This window comes from Cebus imitator, unplaced genomic scaffold, assembly GCF_001604975.1.
Source record: "Cebus imitator isolate Cc_AM_T3 unplaced genomic scaffold, Cebus_imitator-1.0 Scaffold129, whole genome shotgun sequence".
NCBI classification, from domain to species: Eukaryota; Metazoa; Chordata; class Mammalia; order Primates; family Cebidae; genus Cebus; species Cebus imitator.
In genome coordinates, this window is record NW_016107444.1 from 4,556,544 (window position 1) to 4,570,990 (window position 14,447).

The 14,447-nt window shown below is 40.8% G+C and overlaps 1 protein-coding gene and 1 long non-coding RNA gene across 9 annotated transcripts in view; one reads left to right on the top strand and one right to left on the bottom strand.

The window, feature by feature from the left end:
* The window catches only part of ULK4 (unc-51 like kinase 4), a 620,462-nt gene that overhangs the window by 191,300 nt on the left and 414,715 nt on the right, over window positions 1–14,447 (bottom strand). For 7 of the 8 annotated variants that reach the window (XR_005202208.1, XM_037742907.1, XM_037742908.1 and 4 more), the window contains one exon: window positions 5,292–5,458. The exons of the other annotated variant lie outside the window; for it this stretch is intronic. Coding sequence is in view for 6 of the 7 variants with exons in the window: in XM_037742907.1 (XP_037598835.1) it covers window positions 5,292–5,458 (167 nt within the window). In the remaining variant the exon portion in view is untranslated. The remainder of the gene's footprint in view (window positions 1–5,291; window positions 5,459–14,447) is intronic. 8 annotated transcript variants of the gene reach the window in all.
* The window catches only part of LOC108312811, a 420,933-nt gene that overhangs the window by 141,420 nt on the left and 265,066 nt on the right, over window positions 1–14,447 (top strand). The window lies entirely within an intron of this gene.

Here is a 14,447-nt window from a genome sequence, read left to right on the forward strand (position 1 = left end):
TCAACGCAGATGCCCAGGCTGCCCGCCGAGCACCGAAGCCCCCAGAATCAACGCAGATGCCCAGGCTGCCTCGCCTCTCCGCCTCACTCCAGTTCTCCAGCATCACACTCCCTCATGTCAGCTACTGACTCCTGGACATGCAGCCCCCTGTGGGCATCGTGCACAGGGCCCGTGTCCCCGGCGTGATGCCATGACTGTCTGCTCCATCCAGGTCCTCCGCCCTGGCCTCTGGTCCCACTGAGACCTTTCCAGAGCGCACTCCCCTCTGTCACTGCTGTGTGAACTCACCCCACTCCCAGCAAGCCCTCTGCTGTCTATTACAGCCCAGGTGAGACGGTGCCAGGCTGGGCTAGGGTGGCAGCAGCAGGGTTGAGAGAAGCACCCTGATGGGTTTGATATTTATAGTAAATCTACATGATTCGGTGACAGATTAGATGTGGGGCAGCAAAATGAGGGGAATTTCAAGAATGCCTCCCAGGTTTCTGGCTTGCTGGCAGGGAGATGGATTTGGGAGGCGGATCGTGAGTTCAGCTTTGGTCTACGGGGCATTCTAGCGGTCATACTGCGCAAGCTGCTAGGTATACAAGTGTTCATTTCACTGAAGAGCTTCACGTAGAAATATACATTTAATAGCCGCAAACATATGAAACTAAAGAAGCAGGCATTCCTTTGGAACCTGTTATCCTTTTAGTTAAACCATGAGATCCTAGAGAGTGGAGACTGAATCATATTCATCTCTGCATTGCGGACACGCACCGTGACGGTGTTTGGGGCACAGTGAGTGTTGAATCGATCCGAGCCACACCGCCGATGGTTATGCTCCGGTGTGTGCTAAAACCTGCTGGGGGTATAAGACAGGAACTCGGCTGGGTGTGGTGGCTCAGGTATAATACCATTCTCTTACTTCTAACATTGCTACACGAATCTAGTGCACAGAAGTAGGCAATCAACAGAGGTCTTCTAAATAAACACAGAGGTAAGGCATCTGTAAAGAACAAGAGATGTTAATTTCTCAAGTAGTTCCTGTCTTATTTATTTACTTATTTGGAGATGGAGTCTCACCCTGTTGTCCAGGCTGGAGTGCAATGGCACGATCTCAGCTCATTGCAACCTCTGCCTCCTGGGTTCAAGCAATTCTCCTGCCTCAGCCTCCTGAGTAACTGGAATTACAGGTACCCACCACCACACATTGCTAATTTTTTGTATTTTTAGTAGAGACAGGGTTTCACCATGTTGGCCAGGCTGGTCTCAAATTCCAGACCTTGTGATCTGCGTGCCTCAGCCTCCTAAAGTGCTGGGATTACAAGTGTCAGCCACCAGGCCCAGACTTTATTTTTATTTTTTGAGATGGAGTCTCACTCTGTCACTTAGGCTGGAGTGCAGTGGCATGATCTTGGCTCACTGCAACCTCTGCCTCCCAGGTTCAAGTGATTCTCCTACCTCAGACCCCCAAGGCTGGCAGCCAGGACTACAGGCATGTACCACGACACCCGGCTAATTATTTTTATAATTTTTTTATTTTTAGTAGAGACAAGGTTTCACCATGTTGGCCAGGCTGATCTTGAACCCCTGACCTCAGATGATCTGCCCACCTGGGCCTCCCAAAGTGCTGGAATTGCCAAGCAAGAGCCACCAGGCCCAGCCCAGTTCCTGCCTTATGTCTCCAGCAGGTCTTGGCACACACCGGAGCATAACTGTCAATGGTGAGGCTCGGGGCAATTCAATCCAGCACTCCCTGTGCCTCCAGACACCATCACGTTACACGTCCGCAATGCTAAGATGAACATGATTCAGTTCCCACTCTCTAGGATCTCACGGTTCAACGAAAAGGATGACAAGCTCCACGTAACTGTGCTACGGCAGAATGTGAAAACTGCTATAGCAGAGGTGGAAATGCAGTTTGGGTGAAGGAGGGAAGGATGGTGTCACAACTGACTTTATCGCCTGGATGGTGGGTCTACTAGAAGTCACGGAGTGCAGGTATTTCACACGTGGCAATTTCACGAGGGAAGGCACAGGAGTGCAAGCACAGCATCCGTTTACAAGATGGCAGTGCAACTGTCTGGTTGGAGCATGGGAGCACGGAGGTCCGGCAGCTGAGCTGGGAGGTACCCTGGGGCTGGACTGCAGAAAGCCTCGAATGTCTTGGCAAGGAGTCAGAGCGTTCTAGATAATGTGGTGCCACTGAAGGTTTTCAAAGGAAGGGAGAAACTGTGAGGACGACGGGCTGTGACAGAGAAATCCCATCCACTTTCAACAACCAGACAGAGGGTGGTTCACGGTGAAGGCCAACAAGGGGAAGGCCATGAAGGAATCGAGTTGGATAATTATAAGACATGCTAAAAACAGACAGCCCCCCACCACGGACAGCCTTTGTGTGTGTGTGAGACGAAGAGAGCCCCAGCAGCCTCCTTACAGCCTTTCAACAACACGGACACATCTGCAAACTGACAGCAGCTAATGGCCCTACTACGAGGCAGGTGATGTAACCAGCTTCCCCACACCACCCCCGGAAGGATAAACAAGGTCCAGATGGGAAAGTCAGGTGACCTGAATTAGAATAATAAAGGTCTGTCTTCCCTAGAAAAGCCCTCCGTAATCTCAACACTGGGTTCGGTCCCCTGTCCCATTATTCATTCCACAGCATCAAACGGCTTTCAATTGCTGCATTTTCACACATGCGATAAGATGAAGACCTGCTTCGTTACTTGTAGTTGACAGTCTTCCCTGTTAAACTGCAAGCTTCCTGAGAACAAACACCCTTTCTCTCTTGATTCCTGCTGAAATTCCAGGAGCCTATGCCAGGCTCCTAAGTGCAAAGTAGCTCACGAGCCTGCTAGGAGTCAGTCAGTAAATATGAACAGAGGGCTTCTCCATGCACCAGGACATAGAAATGAGACATTCAGGACCCACAGGAGGCCCCCTGTAAACAAGAAAGGAAGCACCTTTCTTCTTGTTACGTTCATGATACAGAAAACACTTCTTGGCCACCTTCACTGGGCCAGGTGTATGTACACCACTTTATATTTACATATAATTACATCTATTTTATTCTCCCATTGAGGTCCCACAGCCACCCTACAGAGTAGTGATCACACCTACTTTGCAGATGAGGAAACTGACACTCAGGTGCAGTGACCTGCCCGAGGTCATACAGGGTGGGGAGTGGTATAGTGGTGTGTCTGGGCTTTGAACCTAAGGCATTCCAGCCTGCATGGCCCACGTGTCCCCATCACACCAGCGAGTCTCGGGCACTTCGTCTCTGCCTCCATGTCTATCACACATAACATTCAGGGGTGAGCAGGGACCAGTTCTAAATCATAGGAAGGTAGTGGGTAGGGACTGAACTTCTGATGGAGACTGATACGTGCCTGCCTCCGCTCCCCACATCGCACCCCTCTCCTCCCTGGAAAACTGCTTTGTAATTCTAAGCATCATTATAATTTTAGACACTGGACTCTCAATTCTGCTGAAAGAAGCTGCTACCAGAAGTAGATATAGGTTTTAAGTGCAGAAGAATCCCTGGTGTGAGAAGGATGTCAATAAATGGAAGGGGTGAGTGAGAGTTTGGGGAAGTACTTATGGCTCTGTGTTTCACGGCAGGTATGTCTTTGATTCACATTCCATTTCTTTTCCCAACTCCTTCAACGAATTCAGCCTCAAGGACTCCTCCTCCTTCATATTGACACCTGGTGTCACAGAGATCAAAGTCGGTGGTCAAGGCCGAAAGCAATACACAGCAGACATTATAAGGGACGATTTAGAGAGATGACAGCAGCAAAATGTACAGTGGTATGAAAACAAAAAGAGCGGTCCACCAGGAAACTAGAAAGCTGGAAACAGAAAATTCAAAAATATTTTGTATTAAGAGGTTTGCTTTTAAAACATCCCTGAATATCTACCTAATCTCTTGTAGTCAAAAAAAGAATTTCTATTGTTCTGAAGATTTTTAACTTCTGATCCTTTTTTTTTTTTTTTTTTTCCTGGTCTACAATTTACAAGACAGTCTTTTACAGATAATCATCAGGCATCCCACGAGAATAACTATCAACTATGTCTCAAAGAATTACAGAATCTACGACTATGGAAGCTGAAATAAGAAACAGTGTTCTCGGAAGAGAAGTTTACCAGAAGAGATGGGAAGGGAGAAATATGCCATTTGGGATGATTTAAGTACTTCACAATGCTTTAACTATTAATTTGGAATTATTATAAATAAGCAAATAAAAGCCGCTAGGTAATTCAAAGACTATGGCTTTTTAATTAATCTACTGGCTTTACAGTTTGGGTTAAATACTTAGTAACTAACAATATTTGTTGAGGGGATCTTGGAATTGCTTATTAAATCATATGAGACAAGCTCAATACTTGAGCAGCTTCGCTGTGGATACAAGATGTCATTCGTCGTAATGATGAATAACAGAGGCTATCCAAGGGTCTGGGGATTGATTCTTGGTTCTGCCACAGTGACTTTGGCAAAGTATCAAAACAATTTGGTTTCAACTTTAGCTTCTGCATGTATCCAAGCTAGGATGCTGCTATTTGATATACATCTCTTGCAAATTGTATTGGGATTTTAAATATAACAGTAAATTCACATTGGCCCCGTCACTTTCACTTGATCTAAATATCAGCTGACTCAATTGGTTAGACAGAACATTAAATGAAACAGGAATAGGAAGGTACTCTATAAAACCACACCTCCTTCCTGCCGTAGAGCATGGTGCTAAGTAAACACAGATTATAGTTTGTGGTTGATTGGCTTTTTCCATAGCCATGGAATACACCTCTGTTCCTCAGAACCATCTCCCAACTCCATGATCTCAGTCATCAGGGAAAGCAAGTGAGCTTATGTTATGTCAGTATGTATATGTCCCTACAAATACACACACACCCGTATGTACATAAACCCCCAATCCGTTATTCCTAGAAAGCTGACCTGCCCTGCAGAAGGGGAACTGGAGAGCCATGTCGGGACGTGAAAGCCTGCACACCACTTGGCTAACCTAGGATGTGCCTGAGGGAAATGCTCTCTTTGGTCAGGAGTGCTTTCCCACCTAATGCTCGCTGTCTTTGCTTGGCGGCCTCCCCTTCTTTCCCTGAAGATTCCTACCAAATTCTCTGTTCTTGTCATTGGTCACCCAAAGACGACTATTTGGTAGACACTCTCCACAGAGGGATGCGTTCTTTTAAATAAGTAAAAAGACATTAAAAGAAGATAAAGAATAGAACGAAAGGGAAGCATGGCACGGCATAGGGCTGCTCCAGACCCAGGAAAACAGATCCTCTACCTGCAAAGCCAAGCGCACAATCCCGGAGGTATAGGTCAGCATGCTGTGCAGAATCTCCAGCAGGGAGGACAGCAGTGCCGCTGCCATCTCGTCCTTGTTTTTACTGTTCACATCTAAGCACAATGTGGCAGTTTCAGTGAGCAGGTTACAGATGTGACTGACGAGTCCTGAGGGTAAAAAAGGAAAAGAAAAAAAAATCACAAAGTACAGAAATGTGTCCTGTGAGCCAAACAGAGAGGCACTCTGGCTCTGTGCTGCATAAACCCTAAGCAGTGCTTCACCTGTGCCAGACTCACTGAGGAAAGCTGTTTAAAATACAGGTTTCCAGGCCTCACCCCCAAGGAGTCTGCTAAGGAGTCGGGGACGGGGCTGAAGAAAACACTTGAAAAAGAAGTTCTCCCACGTGATTTTGATGCCGAGGTTCCAAACCACAGCTTGAGAAACACCGTCTTGCATGGGCAGGCTTCACAGGGTCTGAGGACTGACAACGACGGTCCCCAGATTCTCGTTTGAAGGCAGTGCTCAGTGCATGACCAAGGACCACAGTGGACCCAGGGGCCTGGCCTATCGGTGGGTCTACTAGCAGCTGGGTGGTTTCAGCAATGCAGCTCAAAAATTAAGATTCATTATCATTTTAAGAAATTTGAAATTCAGAAATTACGAGGTGCCATTCCTGTGTCTCTGCAAACCTTGTATTAACAGTGTGGCTGGTCTTCACCAATGTTTAGTTTGACATAGTCTGTTACGACAAATACATTTTCACATTTTGGGGGTGTTATTGTTTAAATTTAAATTGACATTTTTATGCTATTGTATGGTGTTACCCTCTGAATTCACAAACATGAAATACAACAAAAGTGAAATTACAATATGAAATAATGCTATAAACCTAAATGATGAATGAGAACTTTGGCACCAGCAGAGCATCATAAATTCAAATGTCCCTCAAAAAAAAGTGAATTTTCAAAGATAAATATTTCATACGAGCAGATGGGGAAAAGCATGGTGAGAAGTCTGATGTGTCTGATGTGTATTAAAAGCTGCATTTTATTGGATCTGAAATCTGCCTGTTCCTAGTCCAGATCAGCAGCTGAATGGAAGCTCAGCTGCGCACAGGCACGTGGGTTTCAGGATCTGCTCCACACAGTGCACCCTGTCACTTCCACCAGGACAACCCAGTCTTCCTGACAACTGCAAAATTCTCATCAAATTATTGTCAGACTACAAAAGTGAACTAATTTCGTCACTAAAGGCAGAGACACACCAAAAACATAGACACATCATTCCAAGTTATACCCCCTGTGGCAAAAAAAGGTATAAATCTCACACAGCTGCTAAGATGTCCATAAAAACAAAAACAAAATTGAATTTCAAGGCTGAAAATAAACACACTTGAAAGTACAATGAATTACTGCCAAAACTTCCTTATCAAATGACAAGGTCTGATAACCCACATCATCAATGGCACATAGCGCAGCAAAGCAATTATTACAGCATGTGCACTGCGCCACCGGGCACTCCTCAGAGTTACCGTGCATCACCCACACAGGCCAGGAATCAGCACTCGGCATCTGTGAGCCGTGGATAGTGCAGAAGGGCTTGAAAACACAGTATCTGCTAAACATGTGCTGCAAGAGAACAGGTTTTTCATCTGGGGTTCCTGATGACTTTGTGACATGTCACACAGATGGTCAAAGGCAAAGGGGGTGAGTACTGGTGGAGTCCAGCTCTGTGAGCAGCAGAGAAGGACACGGTTCTTTATGAAGCAGAGGTGGGCCCCAGAGCACCCATCTCATCTACATACTGCTTACTTCAGGGTAAACAGCTGCTGGGTGTCAATGCTCTCCTTGATCTTCCTTCAGTCTTCAAGGAAGGAGTACAAAGAATGAATGAATCAATTCCAGTCTGTTGTGTAAAAACAGGCAACAAATGCCCAGCTCTGGCTTCACACACTGAAGTCAGCAGCTCCCGAGGGAAGGTTCTCAGATAAGACTAGAAATGAAGTATGAGATAAAAATATTTCTCCACAGCAGTGATAATGCCAGCAAAGCCCATTCATATGATTTATAGGAAGCTCATCTCAGCCATATTTTTGGTGTTCTTCATAGCCAGAACTTTCACTTCAGGGTCAAAATGCATGTTTTTGATGTTTAAATGTTTTTATTAAAACAAGGAAAGTCATGAGACAGTTCAGTGAAATGAACCTTTTACCCCTTTCAACTATATCAACATTTTGACTATTTTATCTGTCTTGAAGCATTTTAAAGTGAATACCAGACAACATCTGATCTCTCCTGTAAATACTTCTGTATAACAGATACTTTTTAAATAAAATTGCCACTTTAAAAATTAATGTATTTCTAATATATTCCTCAACTGTCTCAAAACTACACCTTTTTTAAACGATGAGTTTGTCTAGATCAGGATGCAAACCAGCTCCATAAATTCCACTTGGACATGGACCTTAAGTCTCCTGTAATTTCTAACAGTCCTTCCTCTACTGACATTTTTTATCCCATGTATTTGTTGGATACATTAGAACAGTTTTCTTGTAGATTTTCTCATGGAATTGTTCCTATAACCCTACATGTCCTATAAATTGGTAATTGCACCTAGAGACTTGATTCAATTCAGGTTCGATTCCTTTGGTAAGAATACCTGTGGATGGATTCTTTGGATTTCCTGTTGCATCTTGTCTGGAAAGATACACCATTTGTCTTAGCGAAGTTAAAATTGATCCATGGACTCAAGGGTTGTTATTTTGAAAAGGAAAAGCAAGATAAATGTGTATTATTTCTTGTCATTTACCGGTTTTCAGAACAACGATTCTGGAGTGTTAGCAACTACCACAGATCAGCAAGGTGGGAAGTGGGTAAGGTAGAGGGAGACAGATACTACCAAGGTCACTAGAGCATTCATTTTGTAGCATCATTGTGAACATAATGGATTTTTAAATAATATGTATTATGGGTTCCAATTGATTTCAATTATTATTCATGTGTATGCTCAAAATGTCCTATTTTTGGCCACTAAGAGTCCCTTGAAAGTATCCTTGTTTCTGCTATAGCAATGTGACTTGAGTTCATATTACAGAATTCCTGTCTCTGACTGGACATTAAACTTCTCCAGGAAGCCTGGTTTGGCTCAATGAGAATTTGTACTTAGAGACCATGGTCTGAGCACTCGGGATGTTCACTGCTACTGAGTCACTGATTCAGTAAATGGAGATCTATCTCTTTAAGAAAAATGAGTTTGGGCAGATATTTCTAATGCCAGAGTGCAGAAACAGACCCGCAATTATATGGTCAAGTGAATTTCAACAAGAAACTCTTCAGAAAAAATAAATCCTTTTCAACAAAAGGATGAGGAAAAGCTAAGTATCCAAAGGGGGGAAAAAGAGAGATCCTTGACCACCTCACACAATACACAAAACCCAATTTCAGATGAATGACAGATCTAAACATACAAGCTAAAACTATACAGGTTCTAGGAGAAAATGTAAGAGAAGATCTTTGCAACTAGGAGGAAGGCAAGATTTCTTAAGATCCCAAAACATCTGGTCTTTAAAAAAATTGGTGAGACTTCATTAAAAATTAAAGCTTTTGCAATTCAAAAGAAACTAATAAGAAATAAGTAAGAAAGCCAAAGCCTAGGTGGAAACACACTCTCTTTCTTTCTGTATGTGTATATATATGTGTGTGTCCAAAAACCTATATCCAGAATATACAAACAATTCCCACAACTCGTTAAAAAAAATCAAATTTTTAAAAAATGGGTAATATATGTGAAGAGCCAGTTCACAAAAGATGTAACGGTCAATAAGTATATGAAAAGTGTTCAGATCACTACCATCAGGGAAATGCACATTAAAATCACAATGGGATATCACCACACATACATATAAATAATCATCATCTAAAAAACAAACACCAAACATTAGCAATGATGCACAGCAACCAGACTCACATATATTACTGATAAAAAACAGTTGGTATTTTTATTTTTAATAAATTTAAATATACATTTACCATATTATCCAGAAATCCTACTCCAAAGTATTTATCCAAGTAAAGATTCATTAGAGCCTTATTCAAAATAGCCCCAAACTATGGCCGGGTGTGGTGGTTCACAACTGTAATTCCAGCACTTTGGGAAGCCAAGGTGGGCTGATCACTTGAGGCCAGGAGTTCAAAACCGGCCTGGCCAACATGGTGAAACCCATCTCTAGTAAAAAGGAAAAAATTAGCTGGGCATGGTGGCACACACCTGTAATCCTAGCTACTCAAGAGGCTGAGGCAGGAGAATTGCTTGAACCCAGAAGTCAGAGGTTATGGCCAAGATTCTGCCACTGCATTCCAGCCTGGGTAACAGGCTGTAACTCCGTCACACACATTAAAAAAAAAAAGCCCCAAATTAGAAACAGCCCAGATATCCAACAACAGGAGACTAAACAAATTGAGATACAGTCATACAATGGAATATTACTCAGCAGCTAAAAACCTCAAACACTGAACTTTACAAAAACATAGATGAATCTCAAAAATAAAAAAAAATGCTGAGAGATAAATTCCAAAAATTAAAGAATTCTACAAAGTAAGTTGCCTGAACACATTTATTTAAGGTATTAAAGAGAACTTGTCTCTACTGATTGGGATCAGAAGTTATTTCTAGGAGAGGGGAAGATGGAATTTTCTAGGGTGACAGAAATGGTCTATACTTTGATGGGGTGTTAGTTACAGCAGCACATGCATTTTTCAAAACAAATATAAGATTTGTACCTTTTACTGAATATAAAATATACTTAAGTTAGAAAATGCAGAGCTAAGAAAAAACAGGTTGAGACAAACTAGAAGAACGCTTGAGGGAGATAAATGAAACAGTGTGTGCTGTTAACAGAATTTACTGAGCATTTGCTCTGTTCCTGGCACTATATTCTCACTGAAAGAAATGGGGAGTGAGTTTCCAGGTAATTTTAGGTTAACTTTTAAGATACACTGAATTTGATGTAACAAAGGGGCATCCAAACAGCTAATGTCCAATGAGATTAAGCCCTGACAACAGTTAAAACTGGAAGACAAAAAAAAGAAAAAAAAAATGGGAGAAAAGAAGCAAATATGATCTGAGAGAACAGAAAATCTCCCAAAGGACAGTCAGCTTTAGAGAGAAACGGAGTCAAAGACTTGGGGTTGAATAAGTCCCAGACAGGGGAAAGGATTTACAGAAGAAATAAAGGCAAAAGTGCTAATATAATAGAGTAGGAATCATGACAATATGAAGTAATGGATATCAAGGAATAACTAGAATTAAAAAGAAAATGGGTGTCAGGAATGCCTAGTTGGATATCTTCAAAATGGAAGAATAGGTCGTCTTAGGCTTCACCATACTCCACAGAAAGTTCTATCAACAACTATCCACAGATATGAACACTTTGGTAAAATCCTCCAGAACTGAGGTCAGCTGTGTGGTTTATGGAACTTTTCCACATTATTTTGGCTATGCCACCCTTCCTCCTCCCCAAGGTTGGCATAGTGCCACAGAGAGAGGATTCTCCAGGGACTGGGGTTTCTACGGAGGAAAAAGAAAACCAGAGGTGGACAACCATCTTCCCTAGCATTCTGTGACACTTTCCAGAACGCCCACTCCTATCTTACCTCACAGGGAACACAGGAGAAAATGGTACCACTAGACCAACTGGGATTAGGCAGAAACAAAAGAGGTGGAGTCCAAAGCAAACAGGACATAGATACAGTGTTAGCTTTGTGTACCTGTCAGCAGCAGCGCCCAATCAGTTAATAGTCCATCCAACTTGAAAAGCTGAGCCAGTCATTCCAGAAGTGATCCAAAGTTCTACCTAGCTTAAATCCCTACACAGCCAGCCTCCAGGACCAGCATCACGCCTTACCACAAAGCCTTGCATCCAGGGAGAAAGGCAATCATCACAGCAAATCTACAAAGAGCAGGGGCTCTATCTGAGTTTAAACAGCACTCAGTCCAGCTTCAAGGCTCACCTAAAGAGCCTGCCTGGACAGAGAGACAAAACTCAACTGTGCATTTCTAATGAACACAGCAGCTGCTCCCATCCATTCCAAACAGCATCCTGATCACAACCTTTCCTGCAACCCTGTTCAACTGCTGAACTCAAATAGTAAAACTACCCAGAGAATATACCCCCACAACCCAGTCCAATCACGGGCCACTGTATTGCCAGAGATCAACCAGCTGTTCTCACTGGATAGAAAAGCTCAGCCAACTGCCTCATCGAAATTGAAAGCAAAGGCAATGGCCCAGCCACCTAGAGAGCCCAAAACAAACCCTGCCTGCCCATGGCCATTAAAGTTGGCCTATCTACAATAAAAGCTAAATGAAATAGTAAGGGTCTATCCCTGCCAAACAAACAAAACACCTTAAAAACCTAAAAACATGGCTATCTCCTCAACTGCACAAATACCAATGCAAGAACAAGAATAACAAAGAATCAGGAAATCATAATATCCCCAAAAGAAAATAACAAAGCTCCAACGATAGACCCTAAAGGGTCAAATTTTATAAACAGAAATACTAGAGACAATACTAAACTGAAAAGTGTGAATGAAAAGCTTCAACATCAGGCTCCCTCAAACTGATTAATCAGTTAACTCAAAGATAAAACATCTGAAATTATCCAATCAGAACTGCAAATAATTACATAAGAGTGAATAAAGCCTGCAGGGAGTATGGAATATCATTAAGAGACCTAATCTATGCATAAGGGGAATTCAAGAAGGAATAAAAGAGAAAAAAATCCGGAAAGCACTTTTAAAGAAAATAATGGCTGAAAACTTTTTTAAATTTAGGGGTAGATGCCAACCTTCAGGTAAAGGAAGCACAGAGGTCTCCAATCAAAGGAAACCTAAAGAAGAGTTTACCAGGACACATCATCAAATTATGAAAACTCAAAGATGAAGAAAAAATGTGGAGAGCAACAATTAACATTACATCCAAGGGAGTTCCAATACAACCCTCAGCAGATTTCTTAACAGAATTTCTGCAAGGCAGGAGAGAGGGGTATGATTTATTCGAAGTGCTGAAGGAAAAAATGCTGTCAAACAAGAATACTTTACCCAACAAAGCTGCCTTTCCAAAATAAAAGAGAAAAACTTCCCAGACAAACAAATGCTAAAGGTATTCATCACAACTAGGTCTGCCTTACCTGACTGGCTACAGAGAGTTAAGTTAGAACAAAAAACCACTAATTAATAACATAAAACACATAAAAATCACAAAACTCAATGGTATATGTAATACAAAACCATATTCAGGATACTTTAGAACTCTAATGGTGGCACATAAAGCAGTTTTACTCCTAGTATGAGGGTTCCAGGGAAAAAACTACTAATAATAACTATATCTAAAATAAATTGTTAAGAAATGCATAATATAAAATTATGTAAATTCTAGTATCAGAAACATGACATGGGGGCAATAAAAGTGTAAAGCTGTACACAAAGTTAAGAGGTTATTGGCTTGAAACAGACTGTTATAAGATGTTCTTTGTAAGCCTCATGGTAATCACAAAATAAAAATAGATATAGACACACAAAACAAAAATAGAAAAGACTGAAAGCATCTATTGAAAGCAACTATAGAAAACCATCAAACTGCAGAGGAAGGCAAGAAAGGAAGAAATAAACAAAACAACTAATAAAATGACAGAAGGCCTTGCCTATCAATAATTACCTTGAATGTAAGTGAATTAAATTCTCCAACAAAAAGACACAGAGTAACAGAATGATTTAAACAAACAAACAAACAAAAAACAAAACAAAAACCAAAGGACAAGACCCAACTATAAGCTGCCTATAAGACACTCATCTCACTTTTAAGGACACATACAAACTCAAACTAAGAAAGTGGAAAAAGATATTCCATGCAAAGGGAAACCAAAAGAGGGCAGAGATACTTACATTTATATAAAACAAAACAGACTCTAAACCAAAATTACAGAAAGAAACAACGAAAAATGTCATATAATAATAAAAGGGTCAATTCAACAAGAGAATATAACAACTGTAAATATACATGCGCCCAACATCAGAGTACCTAAATATATAAAGCAAATACTAAAAGATCTAAAGGGAGAGATAGACTGCAATACAAGAACAGTGTGGGACTTATCCAACTTACAGCAATGGACAAATTATCCAGACAGAAAATTAGTAAGAAAACACGGGACTTGAACAACACTATAGAATGAACTAACAGACATATGCAGAACATTCCATTCAACAATAACAAACTATACATTCTTCTAAAGCACACATGGAACATTCTTCAGGACAGATTACATGTGAGAAAAAGTCTTGACAAGTCTTTATCAGTATTCACAAATTTAAGAAGATTGACATTATAGCAAGTACCTTTACCAACTAGAAAGGTAAGAAACTGAAAAATCAACAACAGGAGTAATTTTGGAAAATTGACAAATACATGAAAAACAACACATCCCTGAACAATCAATGATATAAATTATTTTCACATTCCTGAACAATCAATGATATAAGATCAATATATAAATTATATATTGATTTATAAATCAATGTATAAATTAAACAGGAAATTTTATAAAAATTGAGACAAATAAAAATGGAGATAAAAAAATACTAAAACTTTTGAGATACAGCAAAAACAGTTCTACAAAAAAAGTTTATTGCAATAAGTGCCTATATCAAGAAAGAAAGATCTCAAATCAAAAAACTTAATACTATGTTTCAAAAAATAAACAAAAGAACAAGCTAAGCTCAATTTTAGCACAAAAATGTCAGCAGAAAACAATGAAACAAAACTAGAAAAGCAATAGTATGTAAACTAAAACTTGTGGGTTTAAAAAAAAAAAAAAAAAAAAAAATCGAGAAACCTTTAGCTAGACTAAGCAAAAAAAGGGATGACTCAATAAAATCAAAAATGAAAGAGAAGACATTAAACAGAAATATAAAGAATCATAAAAGACTACTATAAACAATTAAATGCCAAAAAATTAAATAACTTGGAAGAAAGAATGTATTCCTAAACACATATAACCTATTAAGACTAAATCATGAAGAAAAAAAATTTGGGCCTGTGGTTCATGCCTGTAATCCCAGCACTTTGGGAAATGAAGGCAGGCAGATCACCTGAGAT